The sequence below is a fragment of the Bufo gargarizans genome, chromosome 1 (genome assembly GCF_014858855.1).
Source record: "Bufo gargarizans isolate SCDJY-AF-19 chromosome 1, ASM1485885v1, whole genome shotgun sequence".
NCBI classification, from domain to species: Eukaryota; Metazoa; Chordata; class Amphibia; order Anura; family Bufonidae; genus Bufo; species Bufo gargarizans.
Genome location: NC_058080.1, coordinates 751,189,239 through 751,212,002, shown reverse-complemented (window position 1 = coordinate 751,212,002; position 22,764 = coordinate 751,189,239). Strand labels below are relative to the sequence as shown.

Here is a 22,764-nt window from a genome sequence, read left to right as displayed (position 1 = left end):
CATGAGCAAATCCTTAAGGTGGAAGTGCTCATGCGCTGGAACCTAAGCCTAGCTGAAACTGTAACAAACCCTCAGCTAGGGAGCTGGAGATACAACGACCGGTTCCTAGTGCTAGGTGTAGCAACCAGCATCTTCCTGAAGGCCTAGCCAGAACACACAGATTTTGTAAGGATCAAAAAATCTTGGACCCAACTTCCAAGAAGGTACGTTCAACTTAATGTTCTTAGTGGACAACCACACCAAATCACCCACACACAGGTCCGGACCAGTCATACGTTTCTTGTAAGCCATCCGTTTATATCTTTCACCCATTAAGTTTTTTTTTATTTGTTTGAATCTTCCGCCAGATAGAAGACAACAAAAGAAGAGAATCTCTCCTCTTCAGGTATACCAGAAGATTCAGTCCCAGAGAAAGTACCAAACTGAGGGTGAAATCCATATGCGCCAAAAAATGGTGACTTATCAGTGGTCTCCTGTCTACGGTAATTCTAGGCAAACTCAGCCACGGAAAAAAAAAAGAAGACCACTCTTCCTGATTCTCGGCGACAAAACACCTCAAATAAGTCTCCATGTTCTGGTTAGTTGGCTCAGTTTGTCCATTTGACAGAGGATAAAAAGCCAAAGAGAAAGAAAACTGAATACCTAGACGAGTACAAAACACCTTCCAAAACCTGGAAACAAATTGCTTCCCTCTATCAGACACCACATCAGGGGAATGCCGTGTAATTTTACAATGTTATCAACAAACACCTGAGCGAGAGTTTTAGCATTGGGCAAACCTGATAATGGTACAAAGTGAGCCATCTTACTGAAGCGGTCTACCACCACCAAAATCACAGTTTTCCCAGAGGAAGTCGGTAAATCAGTGATTAAGTCCATGGACAAATGCGTCCAAGGACGAGACGGGATGGACAAAGGAAGAAGAGATCCTGAAGGCCGAGTGTGAGTCACCTTAGCACGTGCACAGGTCTCACAAGCTGCTACATAGCCCTCAACACATTTACGCAAACCTGGACACCAAAATCTCTGGGAAATAAGATCCACCGTGGATCTACTCCCAGGGTGTCCCGCAAGGACAGTATCATGATGTTTCTTAAACACCTTGTGTCGAAGTTCAGAAGGAACAAACAACTTCCCTGAAGGACAGGAATCAGGTGCTTCACCTTGAGCCCCCAACACTTCCACCTCTAGTTTGGGATAAAGAGCGGATACAACCACTCCATCAGCCAAAATCAGATCAGGATCCTCCGAAATCTTCCCCCCAGGAAAGCTATGTGATAAAGCATTCGCTTTGACGTTTTTGACCCCAGGGCGATAAGTGTTATAATGAAAAATAAATAAAAAAATAATGACCATCTGGCCTGCCTAGGGTTCAGATGCTTTGCTGATTGCAGGTAAGCCATATTCTTATGGTCAGTAATTACCGTAATTGGATGAATCGCTCCTTCTAGCCAATGACGCCATTCCTCAAAGGCCAATTTAATGGCCAGCAATTCCCAACATCATAATTTCTTTCGGCAGCAGAAAGTTTCTTTGAGAAAAAAAGCACATTGACGCCATTTGCTAGGAGAGGGACCCTGCAACAAAACCGCTCCGACTCCCACTTCTGACGCGTCAACCTCCACAATGAAGGGTTCAGACACCTCCGGTTGCATCAGAATGGGAGTGGAAGCAAAACATTCCTTTATAGCAGAAAAAGCCTGAAATGCTTTCTCTGACCAGACTGAGAAGTCCACACCCTTCCTAGTCATATCAGTCAAAGGCTTGACAATAGGGGAATAATTCAGGATACATTTTCTGTAGTAATTAAAACCCAAAAACCGCATCAGAGCTTTCTGATTCTCCGGCCAATCCCATTCCAGTACCGCACGGACCTTTTCAGGATCCACGCGAAAACCTGAGGCAGAAAGTAAGTAACCCAGAAACTGCAGCTCAAGGACAGCAAACACACATTTCCCCAACTTAGCATACAATTTATTCTCCCGAAGGATCAACAATACTTGTCTCAAATGATCCTGACGAGTCTCCATATCGGGTGAATAAATTAGTATGTGATCGAGGTAAATAACAACAAACCTCCCCACCATGATGAAAAATTTCATTGATAAAGTGCTGGAAGACTGCCGGGGCATTAGTCAAACCAAAAGGGCATGACCAGGCTCTCGAATTGGCCCGAAGGCTGTCTTCCATTCATCCCATTCCCTGATTGTTATCAGATTATAAGTCCCTCTCAAATCCAACTTAGAAAACACCTTGGCTCCGAAAATCTGATCAAATAAATCCGGGATCAAGGGAAGAGGATAAGGATCACGGACAGTAATGAGATTCAGTTCCCGGAAATCTAGACATGGTCTAAGGGTCCAGTCTTTTTTTTTTTTTTTTAACAGAAAGAAGCCCGCTGCCATAGGTGACTTAGATGGCCTAATATGCCCTTTTGTCAAACTCTAAGCAATATACTCCCACATAGCTACTCTTTCGGGTTGGAAAAGATTATATAGCCGAGATTTTGGCAATTTCCCTCCGGGAATAAGATTGATCGGACAATCATATTCTCGGTGAGGGGGCAACTCCTGATCTCCACCCTCATTGAAAACGTCAGCAAAATCAGAAAGAAACAAAGGTAATGCCTTAGTGGAAACCACAGAAATAGACAGTTGTCCATACAAAAATCACTCCAATTACTGATTTGTCTAGTTTGCCAATCAATGGTAGGGTTATGTTTGATCAACCATGGTAAACCCAGAACCAGCGGAGCAGGCAAACCTTTCATAACAAAGCAAGAAATGAACTCAACATGAGAATCACCCACCCTCAAATGAACATCCTGCACAATATGAGTTAAATACTTTTGCAAAAGAGGAGCGGAATCCATAGCAAATACTGATATCCCTTTGCTTAATGTGTTTGTTATAAAACCATGACTCTGAACAAACTGATAATTAACAAGGTTAACCCCTGCACCACTGTCCACAAATACCTCTAACTTAATATTTTCAGAGTATAGCGCCACCATGGCAGGCGAAATCTGGTACTGCAGGTAGAATACAAATATACCTTTTCTGACTCCCCATTCACGCTACCAAGGGTAATGGAACTCGTTTTATTGGAAAGAACCCCTTTATTGTCTTTTCCACTTTGAGGTTTCCTAAAAGGACACACACTTATGAAATGTCCTTCTTTACCACAGAAGAAACAGAATCTTTTCTGACCTCTAGAGTTCATATCACCAGGGCAAAAAGAGACCTGACCTAACTGCATAGGTTCATCATGAGGCACTGGTTCACGTGTCACTGTGCCCTGAAGGACAGGTTCCCCACATGATAGTGCATCCTGGTTGAGAGGAACCTTGCACCTCTCCCTCAGGCGTCTATCAATCCGTACGGCTAGGGACATGGCCGCCTCCAAAGAATCAGGGTTTTCATGAAATGCAAGGGCGTCTTTTAGTCCCTCAGACAGCTCCTGATAGAACTGACTACGGAGAGCTGGGTCATTCCATTCTGAGTCAGTCGCCCAGCTTCTGAATTCAGCACAATATGACTCAGCAGAACGTTCTCCCTGACACAAGCTACGCAGCTTAGATTCAGCCAGAGAGACCCGGTCTGGATCATCATAAATCAGGCCCAAGGCTCTGAAAACTTCATCCACCGATCGGAGGGACTGAGAACCGATTGGCAGAGAAAATGCCCAAGACTGAGCATCACCCCTTAGCACAGAAATGATAATCCCCACTCTTTGATTTTCGTCTCCAGATGAGATTGGACGTAGACAAAAATACAATCTACAAGATTCCCTGAACCGAACAAAGCTATCACTTCCCCCAGAAAACCTACAGTATCTGGGAGAGCGACCTTAGGTTCAGAATTGACCTGGATCCCACCAGCGGAGCCAGATGCCAGGAATCTCTGACACAGTACAACAGAATTACGGAGGTCAGCTACCTCCCAAGATGATTCCTGCATGCGATCCACCAGTGCATCAACAGCTTTCATTTTGCACAGAGCAAGGAAGCAAAAATAATAATTACGGTATGGGCGGTTTATAATGTCACGGTAGGTGAGGGAAGGGAAACAAACCAAATACAACAAAAAGCAACAAAACACCAGGCTAGGCCCCAAAGCTAGGGAACAGGGAAAGGTCACTACCTGACAATCCCTGAGCCTTTCCCTGACTGCTGACAACATGAGCAAATCCTTAAGGTGGAAGTGCTCATGCGCTGTAACCTAAGCCTAGCTGAAACTGTAACAAACCCTCAGCTAGGGAGTGGGAGATAAGACAACCGGTTCCTAGAACTAGGTGCATGAACCAGCGTCTTTCTGAGGCCTAGCCAGAACACACAACAAAAGAGAAGGAGTAGGACTTAGCTTAAGACAGACAGGGAGCAGGAAATCCACCAAACACCAGCTGAGAACTCCAGAAGCAAATATAAACCACAAGGGCTATAGTGAGAGGCGGGTATAAATAGCACCACTAAATAGCTAATGAGCAGAAGCTGTGGGGAGGTGGGATCCTGCCCAAAACCACAACAAAGAGAAACAGAACAATCTGTCAGATAGACTCATGTGCAGCAAGTCTGTCAGATCTTCTCAGGCCTCTCACAGGGCAGCGCGTGACACATTACATGTCACTGCACACACGTGTACACACTGCACATGACGGGTCTTACCTTGTGATATAAGAGGCTGGTGCTCCTCCATTACATGTCACTGCACACACGTGTATACACTGCACATGACGGGTCTTACCTTGTGATATAAGAGGCTGGTGCTCCTCCATTACATGTCACTGCACACACGTGTATACACTGCACATGACGGGTCTTACCTTGTGATATAAGAGGCTGGTGCTCCTCCATTACATGTCACTGCACACACGTGTACACACTGCACATGACGGCTCTTACCTTGTAATATAAGAGGCTGGTGCTCCTCCATTACATGTCACTGCACACACGTGTACACACTGCACATGACGGGTCTCACCTTGTGATATAAGAGGCTGGTGCTCCTCCATTACATGTCAATGCACACACGTGTATACACTGCACATGACGGGTCTTACCTTGTGATATAAGAGGCTGGTGCTCCTCCATTACATGTCACTGCACACACGTGTACACACTGCACATGACGGCTCTTACCTTGTAATATAAGAGGCTGGTGCTCCTCCATTACATGTCACTGCACACACGTGTACACACTGCACATGACGGGTCTCACCTTGTGATATAAGAGGCTGGTGCTCCTCCATTACATGTCAATGCACACACGTGTATACACTGCACATGACGGCTCTTACCCTGTGATATAAGAGGCTGGTGCTTCTCCATTACATGTCACTGCACACACGTGTATACACTGCACATGACGGCTCTTACCCTGTGATATAAGAGGCTGGTGCTCCTCCATTACATGTCACTGCACACACGTGTATACACTGCACATGACGGCTCTTACCTTGTGATATAAGAGGCTGGTGCTCCTCCATTACATGTCACTGCACACACGTGTATACACTGCACATGACGGCTCTTACCTTGTGATATAAGAGGCTGGTGCTCCTCCATTACATGTCACTGCACACACACGTGTACACACTGCACATGACGGGTCTTACCTTGTGATATAAGAGGCTGGTGCTCCTCCATTTCATGTCACTGCACACACGTGTATACACTGCACATGACGGCTCTTACCTTGTGATATAAGAGGCTGGTGCTCCTCCATTACATGTCACTGCACACACGTGTATACACTGCACATGACGGGTCCTACCTTGTGATATAAGAGGCTGGTGCTCCTCCATTACATGTCACAGCACACACGTGTATACACTGCACATGACGGCTCTTACCCTGTGATATAAGAAGCTGGTGCTCCTCCATTACATGTCACTGCACACACGTGTATACACTGCACATGGCGGCTCTTACCCTGTGATATAAGAGGCTGGTGTCCTCCATTACATGTCACTGCACACACGTGTACACACTGCACATGACGGCTCTTACCTTGTGATATAAGAGGCAGGTGCTCCTCCATCATGGCCTCCTTGTACAGATCCTTGTGTCCTTCTATATACTCCCACTCCTCCATGGAGAAATAGACAGTGACGTCCTGACACCTTATAGGAACCTGACAACACAATGACACCGTCATCACCCAGACCCCTCCAGTGCTGTTACTGGAGAATTTCCCAGCATTCCCAGCAGTGTCACCTCTCCAGTCAGCAGCTCCATCATCTTGTGGGTGAGTTCTAGGATCTTCTGCTCATGTATCAGGGGGTGAGGGGGAGGCTCTGTGATGGGGTGAGGGGCCCTGCTCCGCCCTCCTGACTCCTGGAGATGGATGATGGAAGTCACACAGTCCCCCGATGTCTTCTTCACTATTGTGTACTCCTGTGGATGGAGAGAGACACTTAGGGAATAAACCCCTCAGGGGCCATGTGCTCTCCTCCGGCCCTTCCCTCCTGGGTACAACATGCCTACTTACCTTCTCATGGCTCCTACAACATGACTATTGGTCACTGGTCACATGATACTTCACTCACCATACTGGGGGCTGATCTTCAGGTTCTCCATCACTTGGAAGGTCTGGAGGCCGTTCTCCAGGACCCTGGACTCTTCCTATCACTTCCTATGATGGATTCTCCTTCCCGATGTCTGACTTGTTACAGAATACAATAAAGAGGAGAGAAATCTAGAAAAGTTTACCTCTCCGCTCAGCAGGGAGATGATCTCCAAGGTGAGGTCTAACATTCTTCTGCTGATCTCCTTCCTGTCCATCCTTGGTGGTCATTCAGGAGAAGAGGAAAGAACTGGAGAAGCACTGAAAAGAAAAAGTGGGGAAGGACCTTGGATGATGTCACCGTCATGTGATGATTGCCTTAACTACTAAACTTCGCCCTCGAGGCCCCCCTCCCCCTAAACTGATAACATGACAGTGACATCACACCAGTCCTCTTCATCACCTTTTATCCTCTCCAGAGTCTCCACTGCTGAGCCCCGCCCCCTGCACTGATCACATGACAGTGACATCACGCCCCCCAGGTCCTCTTCACCAACTATTCTCAACACTGCTGAGCCCCTCCCCCTGCACTGATCACATGACGGTGACATCACCGCAGGTCCTTCAGCTCTGGCAGTGCAGCAGATACTGGACAGGTCCTGGTCGGTAGTCAGGGCTCTTGTTCTCTCTGGTATCAGCCATTCCTCCAGCCTGCAGGTAAGATGAGCTTAGATACACACAGAGCTCACAGTCTCATTCCTCCACACACTGCACTGCCAGGAGCTTAGATACACCCGGAGCTCAGGGTCTTTCCCATCAGTGCAGCTTTATGAGGTTCTGAGTTTTGCGGGATGAGTTGTACTGTTTCCCGCCCTATTAGGCCCCTTGCAGATGAGCATTTGTCAGTGTCATCTAATATATTCCAGAACTGTAAGGGTTACACGGCATCATAAATCAATATAATGCTATTTGACCCCGTCAGTGCTGGGAGGTGAGGCCGGGAGCTGCGCTGCGGACTTGCAGCATGACAAATGCTCATCTGCAAGGGGCCTAATAGGGGACATGGGACTCACTGATTAACCTTTATTCCTTTTTTTGGAGGTGTCATGAAGAAAACCAGCAATACGAGCCTTCTCCTGAATGAGCCACCAAGGATGGACAGGAAGGAGATCAGCAGAAGAATATTAGACCTCACCTTGGAGATCATCTCCCTGCTGAGCGGAGAGGTAAACTTTTCTAGATTTCTCTCCTCTTTATTGTATTCTGTAACAAGTCAGACATCGGGAAGGAGAATCCATCATAGGAGGTGATAGGAAGAGTCCAGGGTCCTGGAGAACCGCCTCCAGACCTTCTAAGTGACGGAGAACCTGAAGATCAGCCCCCAGTATGGTGAGTGATGTATCATGTGACCAGTGACCAATAGTCATGTTGTAGGAGCCATGAGAAGGTAAGTAGGCACGTTGTACCCAGGAGGAAAGGGCCGGAGGAGAGCACATGGCCCCTGAAGGGTTTATTCCCTAAGCGTCTCTCTCCATCCACAGGAGTACACAATAGTGAAGAAGACATCGGGGGACTGTGTGACTCCCATCATCCATCTCCAGGAGTCAGGAGGGCGGAGCAGGACCCCTCACCCCATCACAGAGCCTCCCCCTCACCCCCTGATACATGAGCAGAAGATCCTAGAACTCACCCACAAGATGATGGAGCTGCTGACTGGAGAGGTGACACTGCTGGGAATGCTGGGAAATTCTCCAGTAACAGCACTGGAGGGGTCTGGGTGATGACGGTGTCATTGTGTTGTCAGGTTCCTATAAGGTGTCAGGATGTCACTGTCTATTTCTCCATGGAGGAGTGGGAGTATATAGAAGGACACAAGGACCTGTACAAGGAGGCCATGATGGAGGAGCACCAGCCTCTTATATCACAAGGTGAGATCCCTCCTGTGCAGTGTATACACGTGTGTGCAGTGACATGTAATAGAGGAGCACCAGCCTCTTATATCACAAGGTAAGAGCCGTCATGTGCAGTGTGTACACGTGTGTGCAGTGACATGTAATGGAGGAGCACCAGCCTCTTATATCACAAGGTAAGAGCCGTCATGTGCAGTGTATACACGTGTGTGCAGTGACATGTAATGGAGGAGCACCAGCCTCTTATATCACAAGGTAAGAGCCGTCATGTGCAGTGTATACACATGTGCCATATGGAGATAGCGCACAACAGGCAAGTTCTGCAGGGGCGGGGCTTAAGATGCACCATTGGGACACAAAAGCCAATCACTAGGAGGTATAATGTGTTACTTGTCGCTCTGCTGGTCCTACAATACGAGGCAGCCAAGTAAATCCAATCTACAGATAACTGACGTCCATCCAAGATGAAAAACAAATATAAATTCACTTCTCATTAGTCAGTACCGGCCTGGTACCGCTTCATCACCTCCTTAACACAGTGCAGGAACGTGGCGGTGTCTGTACAGTTTCCAATGAGCCTTTATTATTTCACATGAACAGTGTGAAAGCTGCACAGATTCCTTAAAAATGTGCAACCTGAGTTTCTTCTTGTTTTCATCTTCTTCTGGGGCTTGAACTCCATTTCCTCCTAAAGGGTTTATTGTCACGGACGTACCGAGACATCCTGACGTTCCCGCGACAGGTGGCAGGAGATCTGTGAGACTGACAACACGTGGTTTGATCTGATATGTTTTCTTTTTGGATCAAATGACGTCTGTGTTGTTTCTGGTGCTTGCCACTCCTTCTTTCCCCAGGTTTGGCTATTGTGGTCATTTAACCTTCTCCATTTATTGTTTCTCCCACTATGCTATGCAGTTTATAGCTTCTGTCGGACTTGTGTTTAGTTCTCGGCTGAGTTCCTGGTGCTACCAAATCTTCATTGAATAGAAGTGTTTCCTTTCCCTTTTGTTTATATACTGTATGTGTGTTTCCTTTCCCTGTTGTTTGTCATTAGGCCTGAGGGAGACTCCTGTTTGTCCTTCCCTTTGGAGGAACAGGTAGACTCAGTCCTGACATTAGTTCCAGGGTCCTATAGGGTGGGATAGGATTCTAGGTTTTCGGTGTATGAACTTGCCTACCTTTGGGGCCTGTTCATACTGGTAGCCTGTCAGGACTGGAGTTAGGGTTTTCTCTAGGAGGTGTCCATCTTCCTTCCCTAGTTTCCAGGCCTTATTCCGGTATCCCCTTTCCCTCCTATGCTCGTTGTGGTGTTTTCCTCCCACACACAAGTGTGACATTTATATGAAAACCGCTCACGTATTTTCTCATGATAAAAATATATTAATAAAACTGGATCTGTCAGATCAACCCAAGATGGGTGTAACTTACCTTCTAGTGAATCTTGTACACAGGAGGATGGGAGTTTCAGTGATCTCAGAGGTTCCTGTTCCGGTCCAGCTGGGTGGTAGTCTCTCTCATCAGATATATTTATTTTTCCCCATTCGCTTAGGAAAATTGTTAGGAATTGTCTTCCCAGAGAAAGGAGACGTGGAGAGAGATTTAGATGTACAGCTTTCTGCAATACCTCTGTGCCTGGTGGAGAGGAGACTGGGAGAAGTAGTTTGGTCTGACCTATAGACAAATCTACAGGAGGCCATGTATTCAGTCACTGTACTCTTGTGTCTCCACAGATGGATCCAGGAGGAGAAATCCACCAGAGAGATGTCCCCGTCTCCTGTATTCCCAGGCCTGTCCAGAGGAGAAGGTCCCAGAGAATCCTCAGGTAGATGGAGCTGAGCCCTATACACATCTATATAGGGGGGTCCTGCAGTCATAGAGGGGTCATAGATTGTGGGGGTCTCTTATATGGATCTGTTAATGAATTGTTACAGATGACAAATCAGGGGGAAGATCTAAATGATATTAAAGTGGAGGATGAAGAAGAGAGGATGATGGGCGATCCCCCGTGTAAGAGTGAGGTGGAGGAGGACATTGCAGGAGATGTCACCACAGGTATGGAATCATGAAAGGAGAAAGTGACTTCAGGTTCTGTCCTTGGTGCCTTCAGGGCAGGAGGAGAATCTGATCACCGGCTGCTGCTCTTTGATTGGAGATGTCTCCATCACATCATGAAGTGTTCTCCTTATCCAGCTGACGGTGATCTCTGATTAGATTCTTCTCTGATTCCCGGCTGTTCCTGCAGGACGTGGCGGTCAGTCACATCCACACACCCACTGGGGATTATGTGGGCACAGCTTTTGTGTCTGTGCTATCATGATGAACTACATGTACGGCATTGTGCAGGAATTGCAGGCCGCCACTGACCTACATATACAGTGGGTAAATGATACACTGGCGATTTTGCAAGAATGGAGAGGTCTGTAATTTTTATTGTAGGTACACTTCAACTGTGAGAGACAGAATCTATACTGACAGGGAGGGTTCCACAGGATTGGCGCTTAGCAAATGTGGTGCCAATATTAAAAAAGGGTCCAAAAACGGAGCCTGGAAACTAAAGGCCGGTAAGTTTAACATCTGTCGTGGGTAAACAGTTTGAAGGTTTTCCAAAGATGCTACATTGGAGTAGCTCAATGAAAATAAGCAAATAACGCCATATCAGCATGGCTTCATGGGGGATCGGTCATGTCAAACTAATTTGATCAGTTTCTATGAGGAGGTAAGTTCTCGACTTGACCGTGGCGAATGAATGGACGTCGTATATATCTTGACTTCTCCAAAGCATCTGACACTGTACCACATAAAAGGTTAGTATATAAAATGAGAATGCTCAGACTGGGAGAAAACGTCTGTATGTGGGTAAGTAACTGGCTCAGTGATAGAAAACAGAGGGTGGTTATTAACGGTACATACTCAGATTGGGTCACTGTCACTAGTGGGGTACCTCAGGGGTCAGTACTGGGCCCTATTCTCTTCAATATATTTATTAATGATCTTGTAGAAGGTTTGCACAGTAAAATATAAATTTTTGCAGATAACATTAAACTGTGTAAAACAGAAGAGGACAGTATACTGCTACAGATGGAGGATTCTGGTGCCTCGGTCTTTCTCTTTCAGGAGACTGTGAGAGTGAAGTTTCCAGGGAGATTCAAAGCAGGTCAGCTTGACCATGTGGTGGAGCTCTGAAGAGTTCAGTACACAGGAGACACTTCACCGTATTCAGCTCAGTGGCAGTAATGTCTTTAAGAGGCTTCTGGTGCTTCTTGTTGCCCATCACAGTTGGGCACAGTTGTACTTGTCCTACTAATGAATCTTCTTACAGAAAATGTCAGTAAATGTGATCAGATATTTTTCTTCGTTTACCATAACAGCTCCTTAGGAGAAAGGAATTGTCTTCTCAGGGGAAGGAGAGTTAGAGGGGGGTGTAGAGCTTTCTCCAACACCTCAGTGCATGGTGGAGAGGAGTCTGGAAGTAGATGTTTTACTTCTTCTGTGTACTGTCTGACTGTGGGTTTTCCAGAAATTTACCTTATAAGCATAGATGTCATTGTGTCAGGAAGATGGCCTGACACTGTAACAGTGGCTGCTGTGCGCTGCTGTTCCCCTGCTTAGCGCCGTGATCCTGGGCGCCGTGTTCAGCTGTGATCTGCTGCCAGTGTTTCGTTTTAGCCCGAGCCACAGCATTTCCTGCAGCATTTCCTTAAGGGCTGGCGCGCGTCACTTCCTGTGTTTTATGGGTTTGATCATGTGACCTCGCCAACCAATCCTAGCCCTCCTGCACATATATAAGTGGCTCAGCCCTGTTCCCAGATGCCTCAGTGTCAAGGTCCTTGTGTCCTGCTAAGGTTCCTGATATCCGCTTGTGTTCCTGACTTGTACTTGTATTCCTGGACTCTGCTACCTGTTTGATCCCTGCCTGCTTGCCTTGACTCTACTGTTGCCGATCCGGATTGCCTTATTTTATACCTGTAACGCCTGCCCTGAGCTATTGCCTGTCTGACTTCGCCTCTGCCTCATTCTTCAGTCCTGCATTGTTGCTACTGGTAATGACTCAGTTTGCTGACAACACCTGTACCTCTGGTACCTTTCTCAGGTACTTCCTGGTCCGCCTGGACCAGCTGCCTTGTGTGCCTATCCTCCTCAAGAGGTAGCGACCTGGTGCTCCCCTCGGGAAAGTCTATCTCCACCATCAGGGGTACTGTGAAGAACGAGGGGTTCACTTAGACAACACCCTTAGAGGAGGTAGGACACGTGGCACAGTGGGTTCACACCTGCTGTTTTGTGACAGTACACTGAGGGCATGGACCCCTCTCGTCACCCCAAGCCTGTTGTTCAGGAATTGTTACATGAAGTGAGGCGCCAGAGCGAACGTCAGGAAGTCATGATGCAGTTCATGCAAATGTTGCCGCTCGTCTGGATGCCATCTCTTCTCCAGCTACTGCAGGGTCGCCAGTCGCTCCTACTCCTTCAATTCCCACACCGGAGAATCCGGATTTGTGTGCCGCGGGTGTGCCCTCTGCCATCACGCTATGGTAGAGATCCAAAAACCTGTTGTGGATTCCTGAACCAGTGTCCGATCCACTTAGAGTTGCATAGGCAGAAGTTTCCCACTGAGCGGTCCAAGGTTGCCTTTTTTGTGTCCCTGCTGTCTGATGAGGCCCTTGCTTGAGCAAATCCTATTTGGGAACATGGAGGTCCAGAGACCACTGATCTACAGTCTTCCCTGGCACATCCTCCGCTGCATCATCTCTGCTGTGTCTACGACAGGGTTCCTCATCTGTGGGTCAGTACACCATCCAGTTTCGTACCCTGGTTGCCGAACTTGCATGGAACAATGAGGCTCAAGTGGTGGTGTTCTGGGAGGGCCTTTCTGACCGGAGTAAGGATGAATTAGCTGGTTGCAACCGTTCGTTTACTCTGAATGACCTTATCACCTTGGCCATGTTGTAGAAATATGAATATTAGAAATCCGCTCTCAAATGTCTTTATATAAGGACAGGAAAATCTCTCAACCGTAGTCAGACACAGGTGTTTTAATGTTGAGTTCTGCTGAGCAACTGCCCCTCCTCCACAGTGTGCTCACCTTTTATTTAGTCACTAGTAACAATAGAAAAGGGGTTGGCCCATCACCCGACCACTTACTTCATGTAACAAGGATGCAGAAAGTGATGACATAGGAAGACAAGACACCATCATTTAGAAAAACATAGCCAGCTAACAAATACATGTATCCTATAACCACTGGAGCGAACTTTATCCAGCCTTGCTCAGTGACCAATGCCAGATAAAGTTACTATGATCCTCATGCATGTTTATTTACAGGACAACGTCATTATCTCCAGCGGCTGATCAGGCGCACTAGAGACAACAAACGCACGTTCCTTTCATATATTGTTCTCTTAACAAATGCATCCACGCTAAGCCAATTAATCTGCGTCTTGCGCGGGGGCCCTAGCCGGCGTCCATACATCAGCCAACAAAACACTGCTCTGCTGAACACATCAGTCTCCCCCGGCCCATAGCCCAGTGCTTAGCACATGGAGCATTCGCCGACGGAGACCTCTGCGCCCAGCAGCTGTGACAGGACATACACAGGAAGATATCCACTCCAATGGTTTACCCTGACACTGAGAGACATGATGACAATACACAATATATTAGAAACACATCCTAATAAAATTTCCACAACAGCCACAAGGATAGATATGCATTTCAGGGAACGTTCTAGGGAGGTCGCATTCACCAGAAGACCACCCCGTTTGGCTCCATCCTTCCAGAGGCCGGTTCTTCCTCTAGTGTCCATCACATCTGAAGAGCTCATGCAAATAGAGCGCCTTTGATTGTCTGACCAGGAACGTTTATGCCGCAAAGCAGAGAACGTGTTGTCTGTATTGTGGAGGCAAGGCCCACTTTGTGAGTAATTGTCTACAGAAGCCAGGAAACGCCAATGTCTAGGGTCAGTTGGAGAGGTGGTCCTAGACAAGGACAAGTCCTCTCCGAAACTTTTAGTTCCGATGACTCTCTCTCACAAGGGAGTCACACTGTCTGTGCCTGCATTCTTGGACTCTGGGTCAGCCGGTAATTTCATTCAACAAACTCTGGTCCATCAGTACCTGCTTCCTACCATCCGTCTAGAAAGGCCTCAGTCAGTGGCTTCTGTAAGTGGACTGCCACTTCCCGAACCTGTGCTTCCTGTTACTATGCCCCTTAAGTTGCAAATAGGCGTTCTGCTTTCAGAGATGATCTCCTTCTATGTGCTGCCAGCGTCCGTGAATACGGTTATCCTTGGTCTTCCCTGGCTGCGTCAGCACACTCCAGTTCTGGACTGGCACTCCGGTCAGATTCTGCGTTGGGGATCATCCTGCCGACCTGCTTCTTTGCCTACTGTACCTGTAGACCTGCCTGGACTTTCGCAGCAGTATGCTAGTTTTGTGGATGTCTTCAGTAAGAAAGAGGCAGAGACCCTGCCTCCTCATCGTCCTTATGATTGTCCAATTGACCTTCTGCCTGATACCACTCCTCCTCGTGGTCGAGTCTATCCACTCTCACTTCCTGAGACCCAAGTGATGTCTGATTACATCAAGGAGAATCTCGAGAGCGGGTTTAACCGGAAATCTACTTCACCAGTCGGTGCCGGGTTCTTCTTTGTGCAGAAAAAAGATGGATACTTACGGCCCTGTATCAACTATCGAGGTCTGAATAAGATCACAGTCAAGAATCGATACCCTCTTCCGTTAATCTCCAAACTCTTTGACAGGATCCGGGGAGCTAAGGTCTTCACAAAATTCGACCTGCACGGGGCATACAACCTTATCCGCATTCGAAAGGGCGATGAGTGGAAGACTGCTTTCCACACTCGTGATGGACACTACAAGTATCTCGTCATGCCCTTCGGTCTGTGCAATGCTCCCTCAGTATTCCAGGAGTTAGTAAACGATATCTTCCGGGACCTGCTCTATGTCTGCGTGATAGTGTACCTGGACGATATACTGATCTATTCTCAAGATTTGACCACTCATCGGAAGCATGTACATTTGGTTTTACAGTGGTTGAGAGAGAATCGACTTTTTGCCAAACTCGAGAAATGCATCTTTGAAAAATCTACCGTACCGTTCCTCGGATACATAATCTCAGATGCCGGGTTGCAGATGAATCCTAAATAAATTGAATGCAGTAATGGACTGGCCCCGCCCACATGGTCTTCGTGCTATACAGAACTTCCTTGGATTTGCTCATTTCTATCTTCAGTTAATCCCAAATTTTTCAACTCTTACATCTTAGATCTCCGCTCTCACTAAGAAAGGGGTGAATACCAGAGTCTGGACTCCTGAGGCGGAGGCCGCCTTCGTCCAGTTAAAAAGGTCCTTTGCTTGTGCACCTGTTCTGCATCATCCCGATGTCTCCTGCCAATTCTTTTTAGAAGTGGACGCCTCCTCCATAGGGGCCGGTGCTGTTATACTACAGAATGGTTCCAATGGCAAGATGTTTACTTGTGGATTTTTCTTCAAGCTCTTCTCCCCTGCTGAGAGGAATTACTGTATAGGAGACAGAGCTTCTGGCCATAAAACTTTCCTTGGAGGAGTGGCGTTATCTATTGGAGGGGGCCCAGCATCCAATGATAATCTTCACTGACCACAAGAACCTTACATATCTGCAGACAGCCCAGCGTCTGAACCCTCGCCAAGCCAGATGGGCACTCTTCTTCTCCCGTTTTGATTTTGAGCTTCACTTTCGCCTGGCCGAGGAGAACAACAAGGCGGATGCTCTGTCTCAGTCATTTGACTTTTCCGACCAGCAGGATGAGCCCCAGTACATTGTAGATCCTGCTCGCTTGATCACAGTGGCTCCTGTCCTGATAAAAGACATCCCTCCCGGGAAGACATTTGTGCCATCTGCCAAGAGAAAACGTATTCTAGCTTGGGGGCACAACTCCAAATCCGCAAGACCACAGAATTTTTGTCTCGCCACTACTGGTGGCCCACACTGTCTAAGGACGTGTGTGATTTTGTGTCTGCCTGCACCACCTGTGCTCAGAATAAAGTCTCCAGGACCAAACCACCCGGACTGTTACCTCTTTCGGTTACTGATGCCCCATGGCAACACATTGCCATGGACTTTGTTACAGATCTGCCCTCTTCTACTGGATGTACAGCTATCTGGGTGGTCGTGGACTGGTTCTCCAAGATGGCGCACTTCGTTCCTTTGGCTGGACTGCCTTCGGCTTGAATGCTCGACCTTGGCATATTGTTTCCGATCCCGGAGTCCAGTTTACCTCTAAGCTCTGGAGAGCTCTTTGCCGGCTGCTCGAAATTGAGCTGGACTTCTCTTCTGGTTATCATCCCCAGAACAATGGGCAAGTAGAGCGGGCCAATTAATATTAGAGAACTATCTCCGGCATTTTATTTCAGCTCAACACGACAACTGGGTACAATCTACTGGATCCTCTCCATTCTTAGTCATTTATGGACAACACCCTCGTACTCCTCTCCCTGTTACTACATCTTCTGGGGTACCAGCTGCGGATTCCTCTTTATGGGATTTTTTTAAAGATTTGGCGTGACACCAGGGACTGCATCAACAAAGCGGTGACTCGCATGAAAACAAATGCAGACAAGAGAAGAAGAAAACCACCTCAGTTATCGTCTGGAGATAAGGTATCGCTCTCCTCTAAAAACATCTGCTTAAGGGTTCCCAGTTTCAAGTTTGTTTCTAGGTTCCTTGGACCCTTTGAAGTATTGAGGAGGATCGACAAAGTGACATATAAGTTACGTCTGCCTCTCTCTCTGCATATTCCTAATGCCTTCTACGTGTCCTTACTAAAAGCCGTAGTACTTTAATCGCTTCTCGACAGCTCCTTCTACTCCAACTCTGGTATCTGAAATATTTGAGGTCAAAGACATTCTGGACTTCAAGAAGCATAGCAAGAAGACCTACTATCTTGTGGACTGGAAGGGCTTTGGTCCTGAGGAGAGGTCTTGGGAACCAGAAGGGAACATTCATGCTCCGAACTTGATAAAAAGGTTTCTGTCTCGTCATGGACTCAAGAAGAGGGGGGTACTGTAACAGCGGCTGCTGTGCGCCGCTGTTCCCCTGCTTACCACCTCGGTCCCAGGTGCTATGTTCTGCGGTGATCTGCTGCCAGTGTTTCCTTTCAGCCCTGGCCACATCATGCTTGCTCTTGTTTACTGCAGTATTTCCTTAAGGGCCGGCGTGCGTCACTTCCTGTGTTTTATGGGTTGGATCATGGACCTCGCCAACCAATCCTAGCACACCTGCACATATATAAGTGGCTCAGCCACCTTCCCAGATGCCTCAGTGTCAAGGTCCTTGTGCCCTGCTAAGGTTCCTGATATCCGCTTGTGCTCCTGACTCGTACTTGGGTTCCTGGACTCCGTGATCCTCATGCATGTTTATTTACAGGACAACGTCATTATCTCCAGCGGCTGTTACCAGTTTGATCCCTGCCTGCTTGCCTTGACTCTCCTGTTGCCGATCCAGATTGCCTGACCTGTACTTGTGCCCATACCTATTGCCTGTCTGACTTTGCCTCTGCCTCATCCTTCGGTCCTGCACTGTTTCTCCTAGTAACGACTCAGCCTGCTGACAACACCTGTACTCTGGTACCTTTCTCAGTTACCTCTTGGTCTGTCTGGACCAGCTTCCTCGTGTGCCTCTCCTCCTCAAGAGCTAGCGACCTAGTGCTCCCCTCAGGTAAGTCTATCCCCACCATAAGGGACACTGTGAAGATCGAGGGGTTCACTTAGACAACGCCCGTAGAGGAGGTAGGACGTGTGGTACAGTGGGTTCACACCCGCTGAGTCGTGACAGACACCTTTCTGGTTGGTAGGGTACTGCAGGGCCCTGGCACTTATAACTGTACACTTATGCTCAGAATTTACTGTTGTGAAGACGGAGCTGTCGACCAACTGCCTGCCATTTGCTCTTATAGATGTTACTTTGTGCCTGTGGTCTGCTAGGTGTTGGGATCTCGGCACAGGTGGTGAGCAGCATAATATTATTTCCCCTTGATAACTAAACCTAGAAGTGAAGGAGCTAAGAAAAGTGTTTGATCTATAGACCGATGTACATGAGGCCATGTATTCAGTCACTGTGCGCTTGTGTCTCCATAGATGGATCCAGGAGGAGAAATCCACCAGAGAAATGTCCCCGTCCTCTGTATACCCAGGACTTTCCAGAGGAGAAGGTCCCAGAGAATCCTCAGGTAGATGGAGCTGAGCTCTATACACATATATATGGGGGGGCTCTGCAGTCATAGAGGGGTCATAGATTGTGGAGGTCTCTTATATAGACCTGCTAGGATTGCCACCTGTCTGCTGTACTGTAATTGTTACAGATGACAAATCAGGGGGAAGATCTGACTTATATTAAAGTGGAGGATGACGAAGAGAGGATAATGGTTGATCCCTCGTGTAACAGTGAGGTGGAGGAAGACATTCCAGGAGATGTCACCACAGGTATGTAATCATGAATAAAGAAAGTGACTTCAGATTCTGTCCTTGTTCCTTTGCAGTGGCTGGATTTGGGGTGGCCCTAAAGCTACGCTGGGTCCCTTTTGAACACCGTCGAGGAGGAATTCAGGTGCAAAACAATACAGGCGAGGCATAGGGCTGGCTTCTCCAGTCTCGTCCCTGGGAGAAGAAGGGTTTGATGCTGAGGAAAGCCCTGAGCTAGCTGTCCCTCTCTCTCTGAGAAGGCTGGTACCCTGGTAAAAGGCTGGAGGCCCATGGTCTGTAGCTCAGTAGTCTGGGTGGCTCCTTGGTCACAGGATTGGTAACCCATGGTCTGTGGCTTAGCATCCTCATATCAGCATCTTCCTCTGGTGATAACTGGCAGAGTCTTCCCCTCCAAGCACTGGTCCCTAACTGCAGAACAGTAAGGGCTCTGAATGCTTTCCTTATATTCAGTTTCTGGCTAAATTAGAACCTTCTAGTGGGAGGGGTGGAGTGGAGAATCTCAGCACAAACAGATACATTGTTACAACTCCTATCTGTCAAAGATTTACATTAGAGCTTCAATGATACCCAATGGCAATGACACAGCAGTTTTTCTAGACATAACAATAGAGCTAAACCAGACATTCAAAAGATCAGTCTGTCTGGTTTTGTTGGTAAAGGCTTTTTCTCTCCAAAACATGCTCTTTCTTCCCTATCTTCCTTGAGCCATAACTTTTATATATTTCCATTCACATAGCTGTATGAGGGCTTATTTTTTGCAGGACAAGTTATACTTTTTAATGCCACCATTAATTATGGCATACAATGTAGTGGGAAGCAGTAAAAAAAATCCACAACAGGCCAGACAGCAGGGATTAGATCCGCAGGGTGTTTTAGTTATGGGCCAATTGATGGCAAATAGGCACTTTAGTAGAGGAAACAGAGAATTGAGTATAAAGCCAGATACCGACTGCTCATATCTCATCAGGGAACTACACGTCCCACTGCTTTACTCTCCAGCTGGCCTCTCACCTCAACTCCGGCCCAGTCATCACTCACTCAGCTGTATGTATACTACTGGTATCTCACTGCAGCTGAACCTGTTGTACTGTTCAAGGAGGAAGACCTATTTAACTGTGGCTTACTGCAGTGACGTACAACCCTCCTGCTTCCAAGTGTCTCACTAGACCCCTTTCAATGCAGGGTAAAAGTTCCCAGGGTAACCGTACTTATACCTCCCCGCTAGTAATGGCCGTAACAGGCTGCCTCCATCAACACACTATGCTGATGGAGGCAAACAGCTGTAGGAAGCGAAGAACAGAGAAGTATGTAGCATGCTGTGCCAGAGAGGTGCAACCTGCTAGTTATACCACTGAAGGCATATCTGGGTCCTCCATTAGGCCCCAGGCTGCCATGTGAATACATCAGCAATCTCATTTACAGGGTGCTGATGGGAGACAGAGGGAGCTCCCTAGCTTTAATCCACTTAGCTGGTGTGGTTGTTATTGACTGCAGCATCTAAGAGCTTTAGTGGCCCAGATCACTGCTTCTGCTGTTTGGCCCGTTAGAGCAGGAGCCCCCACTTTCCGCTGCCTTGAAAACCAGAGCAGTGCATAGACTAGGCCGCCATAAAAAACCTAGCATAAGGCCCCTCAGTGACCAATGTAAAGCAGCATATTGGTGGTCACTAAGGTGTTAAAGTGATGCCCAGGTGGTGTTGATGGTTGCCAGACATGGTCTGCATTACAGATTTTAGAATTTTATCAAATTTATTGTTTTCTGTGAAGAAATCAAATCTTGCTATACATGAGACTTCATGTATAGCAAGGAGAGAAGCCATATTCATGTTCATAATGTGGGAAGTGTTTAACAGAGAAATCAACTCTTATTATACATGTAATAAAAGCCATGACTGGATGTAAGTCAGAATCCTAGAACTCTTTATAAGGCTGGAATCACGTTTTTGTTTTGTTTTTGTTTTGTTTTTCCAGTCAAAGCCAGGAATGGATTCAGAACGAATGGATTTTACTTCTTCCTGCTAGAGCCACATCCCAGCCTAATATAAATGTAAAATGTTTTTTTTCTATAGTTTGCGAAAAATAAAAAAAATTCATTTTTTTTTATCTTAACAGAAAATCCCATTAAGGATTCTGAGGAAAACTTTATTTTATCACTAAATTATAAAGCAGAAAATGAAGATGATATTCAGTGCTCTTCCATAGAAAACTTCATTACCCATAATGTACGTCCAGGACTTCACAATACAGATCTATCAAGTAATCCCTCTAATCATGAGGCACCTTTTCCTGACCAATCACAGATTGTTACCACAAGTACAGGTCAGAAATGGGGTGAAAGTTTTCAGCGTTGTAGAGAATTCAAAAAATCATCAAGTCTTTCTACACACAGAAGAATTCCCAGAGGAGAGAAGAAGTCATTCCCCTGTTTAGAATGTGGAAAGTGCTTCAAATATAAATCCCATCTTGTTAGACATGAAAGACTTCACACAGGAGAGAAGCCGTATTCATGTTCAGAATGTGGGAAGTGCTTTAAGAAGAAATCATATCTTGCTATACATGAGAGACTTCACACAGGTGAGAAGCCATATTCATGTTCAGAATGTGGGAAGTGTTTCACAGAGAAATCAACTCTCGTTATACATGAAAGATTTCACACAGGAGAGAGGCCATATTCCTGTTTAGAATGTGGGAAGTGCTTTATAAATAAATCACATCTTGTTAGACATGAGAGAACTCACACAGGAGAGAAGCCACATTCATGTTCAGAATGTGGGAAATGTTTTACAGAGAAATCAAGTCTTGTTGTACATGAAAGATTTCACACAGGAGAGAGGCCATATTCCTGTTCAGAATGTGGGAGACGTTTTACACAAAAATCAGATCTTGTTAAACATGAGAGACGTCACTGAGAAGAGAAGCTGTATACTTGTCCATAATGTGAGAAATGTTTTACACAAATCAGATCATGTTGCACATGGCAGAAACCATACAGAAGGGAAGTTGTATTCATGTTCAGAATGTGGGAAATTACATCTTGTTACACATAAGAAGTCACACTGGAGAGACGCCATATTAATGTTCAGAATGTAAAAAGTGCTTTTCGAATAAATCCGATCTTGTTACAGTATAAATGACAGACCTAACACGGAAGAGAAAACATTAACATATCAGGTTATCTATGGATCTTATAAGTTTGATGTTTTTTTGAGGAATTATCCTGAATCTCCAAACTGAGGTCACCTGTGACCAGCAACCATCAATTGAAGAAAAGTATTGTGGATATAAGGAAGAGAAGAAGAGCCTTGTTTACTCCCAGAGCAGTGAAGATGAATTGTCCCCATGAACCTTGCTTCTTATCGCTATATTCATACCTCCACCCACACTGCGGGAGAATGCAGAGTGACATGGGGGAGAAGTAACGACACTCCATGTAATAGTTTTATAACGTATGTGGACATATTAATATTTCATCTTCATTAAAACAGTTTTTAAAGATAAAATAAAATCTTATATTTGCTCCACAACAGCATCACCATTGTCACTAAAAGATGTTTTGTTTTTAGCTCATATAATACTTTCTCCTAGTGCTGTGACCTTCATTGCTCCTACAGACTGCCCCTTCTGTGCGGAGACAGTGATATTGGCGGCATGATGAGTATATTACTGGTTTATCTGACCGTGTCATCTTCATTTGGTCGGTAAATTATGATAATGTTATATGTACATGATAGTGGTTTAAATATAGGAGCTGAGTGGTGTGAATCGCTTGTGATGCCCACATCTGTTAATTAACCCCTGAATAATGCCAACATGAGTTCAGTGACCAAGTGATGCTCATATATGTGCTTCATATGTATCTTGCCTCCTTTATTACCTGCAA

At 46.4% G+C, this 22,764-nt stretch overlaps 1 protein-coding gene and 1 long non-coding RNA gene across 2 annotated transcripts in view; both read left to right on the top strand.

Annotated features, from left to right (window-relative positions):
• Positions 1-22,405, top strand: part of LOC122925098 (oocyte zinc finger protein XlCOF6-like) — an 818,943-nt gene extending 796,538 nt beyond the window's left edge. The window contains exon 5 of the mRNA XM_044276609.1: positions 21,300-22,405. Within this exon, the coding sequence (XP_044132544.1) occupies positions 21,300-21,793 (494 nt within the window). The 3' untranslated portion in view covers positions 21,794-22,405. The remainder of the gene's footprint in view (positions 1-21,299) is intronic.
• Positions 7,160-8,096, top strand: LOC122925147. Its single transcript, XR_006387526.1, has 3 exons — positions 7,160-7,220; positions 7,605-7,729; positions 8,045-8,096. It is a non-coding gene; the product is annotated as an uncharacterized LOC122925147 (long non-coding RNA).
• Positions 22,406-22,764: the final 359 nt, after the last annotated feature.